The sequence below is a fragment of the Lolium rigidum genome, chromosome 1 (assembly GCF_022539505.1).
Source record: "Lolium rigidum isolate FL_2022 chromosome 1, APGP_CSIRO_Lrig_0.1, whole genome shotgun sequence".
Classification (NCBI taxonomy): Eukaryota; Viridiplantae; Streptophyta; class Magnoliopsida; order Poales; family Poaceae; genus Lolium; species Lolium rigidum.
This window is the reverse complement of record NC_061508.1, coordinates 96205633-96210872: the sequence shown is the minus strand read 5'-3', so window position 1 is coordinate 96210872 and position 5240 is coordinate 96205633. Positions and strand designations below refer to the sequence as shown.

The window sequence follows — 5240 nt, the reverse complement described above, 5'->3', positions numbered from 1 at the left end:
AAATGTTAATAATGCTCTAGAAACTGCGATGGGATTCAAACATGAACCTTTTGAAGAGAACCACATGGCGCTACAACCGGGACATGTCTTAGTGCCACTATCAATACACAATTTACTAGATTAGTGCACTTATAAGTTCAAAATTGGACATCTACACCCAACTGGTAGCCGTGGTCACCATAGCTCCAAACCCTAGATTCATCTACAATCCCGTCGGGTGCATCTATAAACCTGATCCGAATCCGTCGAAAAATTATGGTATACGATATATAACTAAAAAAATCTGATCCGGTCCGATCCGATTACATCCCTATTCTCATTCTTACTTGAACATCATAGGTCATAATTTTAAACCCTCTCTCCCCAAGGCGTAGTTATGAACCAAAAAAACTAATACAGTAGTATTTTTTGAACTTGCCAAGAAAATTCACAAAGTTCAGATTACAACCAAACATGCCACTGCTGACCATTTTGTGTTGAGAAAGAGAAATTGGCAATATTCATCTCAAAGTATAGACCCGCCATACATGTATCGTAAAGTAAACTCATTACACGAGAACCAAAAAATGAACACCCAGTCTAGCATTCCAAGTCCTGCAAAGAATTTCTAGCATTACAACAACCACGACTAAAACTCTAGATTCCACTCCAGAAAGAGAAGATCTCACAACCAAGAGATTATGGACTCTGCTCAGTGCCCAATGCCAAATAATGTCCCACAAAATGGGGATTACAGGAGTCGCCAAAGCCGAATCAATGGCAAACCCCTTCTTAATTTCACACAATTTACATTCCCACTGATCCTTGCTGCATCATCGATCAAACCGTTCCTATTTGCACCACCCAAAGCACCAGCGGCTCTGCAAGCGAAACCAGCAGACAAGTATTCAGAGCTCGAGTTCATGGTGAATGAGTGAGTAAGATTTCCGATCAACGGATGAGAAAGCGAGCATCCGGCATGCATGGACAAGCCAATGGCCACGACGAGAGAGCATGAGGCAGTGTACTGCGGAACTCACCGATGAGACGTAGCCGTCGTCGTGCTGCCTGGGGCCGTTGCCACGCCCACGCGGGCCGGCGTCCTTATCAAACCCCGCCGGCGCCTTGGCCTGGGTGCTCTTCTCCTCCCTCACCTTGTTGAAGATGTGCGTGTAGCCGTCCGCCGACGCCGGGTTGGAGTCCCAGTCGCCGAACTTGGGCACCGCCGAACCCCTCGTCGGCTGCCATTGACGGATCGCAACAAGAACCAAGGTAAGATACACATCATGAGAGAAGTAGCTTTGGAACACCAGGGTTCGGAGCAGAGCAGATGCTTACCGTTTCGTTGCCGCGCGGCGCGGCCCTGGCACGGCTGGGCCGGTCGGTGGAGTTGGCGACGAGGCCGTAGGGGCTGCCCTCAACGGAGTTATCGGCGGCCCGTGACTGGCTGTACGGGTGCAGCGGCGACGGCGATGGCGACTGCTCCACGCTGTACCCGCCTGCCCGTCCGGCGGCTCTCCTGGGTGCCTCGCCGCGGTACGGCGACGCCCCGCCGTAGGGGCTGGGAGACATGGGCGGCGGCGGCGCGGGCGCGTCGCTGGGGCGGCGCTCGTGGCGGTGGGCGGGAGGCGGGGAAGGAGGAGGGAGGTTGGCCGCCGCCCTGCCGTGCTCGGAGCCGGAGCGCATCGGCGACGGCGCGGCGTAGGAGGAGGAGAAGGCCTCCGGGTTGTCGACGGGGTCGTTGGGGTTCATCGGCTTGCCGCCGACGCCCTTGCCCTTGCGCGCGTTGTCGAAGTAGACGGTGTAGGGGACGTTGCCGTCGTTGTCCCAGTTGCCGAACTTGGGGATGTGCGCGCCGTTCTTCTGCTGCTTCTGCATGGGTGCAAAGGGAAGGGGAATCAGAAACTGCCGCGCGCCCAATTGTAGCAACCGCCGACATCATTTGTAACACGGCGGTTGCACTGGTCAGAAACACATTGCGTGACACAAATTGTTGAGATCTTCAAGAGCTTTCATGCCATTATCAAGTTCTGCCTAGGAAAGATTGTTGTTTATGTATTTAGTTTGCTGATGTAAAATCAATCTAAATGTAAGTCGATTGAATTGAGATTTTTCAAATATAGAATATTTGTAGTCAATTTCAAACAAAACAAAACAAAGGATCCTAATATGGCCCGACAGCGTGATCTAGTCCGGAATTGCCACCTGGCAACATGACGTCGTGGCAACTGCCATCTCATTCTGAATTGAAAGATCTAACAATGGGCAAATTCTCATGCCGCGCGTCCAAAATTGACAGTTCGATCCATATAAATTCCCAAAGCAAATGCATTGTACTTGCCAAAATGCTGTTTAAAGTGAACGGCTTTGGGTTATCTTTTAAATTAGTTTTATTGTGCGTCTTTGATTTCAACAATATTATTATAGCTGTTGGGAGGCTTTGCATTTCTTTACGGAAACAAATACAGAGTATCATTGTCAGCGAGGCTTCCGAAATGGCACAACTTGGAATAACACATTCGGAACGATAGGAAGAAACACTAGAGCTTGGACCCGGTATAGAGAAAAACATAAATAAAAGAGGAACAACCTAGGGGACATCATCATATTCTGATACAAGCTCTCCAACTTGGATCCACAAGGAAGCTTCATTCTTGATGAGATCATTAAGCCATGAACAGAGAATTATTAACACAGATGGGCATATGTCAACTTGGCACGCCTGAATTAAGAAAGCGCTAGTGGCGGTAGATTGGTATGAGCGACCTTATGACCATTGAAAATGTGTGGTAGACCGGATGCTGGACACATTTTACATGCTGTCATGGACTTAATCAATGGAAATCAATGGAAAGTATTCCAGATTATGCAATCCGGAAGCTAATCACATGCGGTGACCTCGCCACTTGGACTAGTTGAGGCCAAACTACAGGATGGGCTACTGCAGTGGTTGCCTGGTTGGTGTTCTCCAGGTTTGACAAATTGTAGGCCAACCCAAACTAATCTAAAGTGACATCGCAAGGTAGCCAGCCAGGTCTACCTTGCCGACACCCTACGTAGGTAAGTTCCGTCTGAATTCCTAACTGTAATAAAAGTTCAAGTTAAAAGTCGCCGACACCCTACATAATACATGATGAGAGCTAGTATTAACGAAGAATATCTTCATGCGATAGTTAAGCCTGCCGACATCACCGCGCTACGTGCTTTGTCTTTGTGGGATGATGACGGAACTTAATTGTGATCGAAAGATACACCTCAGCTGCTCAGAAATTAAGACTTTGATCACCGCAAAATCAGATTGGCTCTGCAAGTCAAAGGATCGGCGTTCACTAATCCACACGATGAATCCTTAGGAATGTTTCTAGTTCTACTAGTTCGCAGCGAAAATCAACAGGTTGATTCAGTGGTCAGGCCGGCGACCTATTATTCAAAAACTAGTAACCTGGTACCAGCTAATCCTCTCTACGAGAAACCACCTGTTCTTGCTTCAGAAAATTCAGAGTGTTGTACCCATGCCAAGATCATACCACGAGAAACTACGCCCACGGCGGGCAAGCTAGCTAATCGAGCTCCTCGAGGGAGCCGCCACAGTAAAAACTTGTTGTTCTTGAACAAGAAAAATAAGAGCAGGAATTACGAATTAATTAAGAACTAGGTAGGTTACGGTCGTTGATTCTACCCGGAAACTAGTCGGAACAATCGACAGGAAATAAGACCACGAGGGGCATCGAACTAAGCTAGCTTATAGAAGGAAGAGGGGAGGGGAACTTACTGCCATGGTGGTCGATCCCCGGAGAGCAGAGAAGATGGAGAGAGATCTTGATCACGGGCTCACGGCCGGATGATGAGTTCGTGGAACGGTGGCTCGGCTCAGGTCAGGCTGGCAGGAGGGAGAATGGGGATTATATGCGCTTGTTTCTTCCTCCTGTCCGGGGTCCTGGCGGCCTGTAGCTGAGCTTTTCGATCAGCTCAGGCCGGCCGGCGGGCAGGATTTATAACTACGAGATAGGGACGGAGAGAGTCTCGGCGGGTTTGGTTGCTTTCTTCGCAGCTCGTTCCCCTTGTTTTTTGCGTAATCGTCCCTGGAATCAGTGCAGTAGTATATTGAGGTGTGGAGCTTCATGCCCACAACCACGTCACTCGATCACACGTCTACGCGCTCGCTAAGCATGACACCGACTGATTGTCAATCAACACGCATGGTGCGGCGACGGCGAAGGCCAAATGGCGTAAGTTCAAATATTTTACTTCGTGGGTTCTTCTTACCCCTCAAAACAGGTTTCCGCCCACTTTATAAACATATAAACAAAACTCGACTAAACATATACAAAGCGATAAGAGAATCCTCTGATAAGCATATAAAGAAAATATAAAGTAGTAGCCATGCCCCGACAAAGCATCCGAGACAACTAAGGTAAAGGTGCAACCATGCCTTCTTGTGAAACCACCGGACATCGTCGCACCACACCCACCAAGTTGGCGCCGGACTGCTTGCCCTCTCACTCTGGGTTGTGGAGCGCTCATCCCGCTTGTGGACAACAAGGCGAATAGTGGTGAAGCCAACGTCACATGTATTAGATAGAAGGTCGTCGATCGTGAACCCCCACCCCAGCGTTGGAAGTGCCTCAAGAAATGTCCCTGACCTTGCCTGACGATGATGACAGCGGGGTGAGACCGATAGAAACCGGAGCTCGAGGACAACGCCCCCAAAGAGGATGACGACGCTATGGACAAAGAGACATACCATCGCAACCTCGTGTGTTCACCAACATAAGGAATTTTGGGAAACCAAATTAGCTTGCCCAAAGCATAATGTAAGAGAATCATCTACGCAATCGACGGTGAGTAGGACGATCGTGCGCGGTTTGTTGTGATAAACCACTGATGACATAGCTCTGACACGAAGGAACTTCCCGTACCCCTTCGCTTGTGAGGGGATCCTTAGGCGATTAGGGTTCCTCTTCCTCCCGTCGGCGGACGCCTCCGATTTGGCCGCATCTGTGGCCTTCGGGCCATGGAGGTGCGGCGGATCGCGACTCTCATCGACGGGAGGGCTCAATTTCCCAAATTTGGGAACTTCGTTTACAGTCTTTATGGTTTTTGTTTGTAGGGGTGGCGCTCATGTGGTGGTGGCGGCGCCTCGTGCAATAATGTTTCCCCGGCTTCAACCTCATCTCGACGGTGATGTCGAAAAGCTTGTGGGTGTGGTGTGGTCTTCGAGAATTCCGTCCGGTTGTGGGGACCTTCGAATCGTCAAGGAG

At 49.6% G+C, this 5240-nt stretch overlaps 1 protein-coding gene across 1 annotated transcript; it reads right to left on the bottom strand.

The window, feature by feature from the left end:
- Positions 1-524: 524 nt before the first annotated feature.
- LOC124678205 (RPM1-interacting protein 4-like) lies at positions 525-4023 on the bottom strand. Its single transcript, XM_047214125.1, has 4 exons — positions 3752-4023; positions 1318-1851; positions 1020-1220; positions 525-860 (listed from the first exon to the last, which is right to left on the bottom strand). Exons 1-4 carry the CDS (start codon positions 3755-3757, stop codon positions 831-833), a joined length of 771 nt encoding a protein of 256 aa, XP_047070081.1. The 5' UTR covers positions 3758-4023; the 3' UTR covers positions 525-830.
- Positions 4024-5240: the final 1217 nt, after the last annotated feature.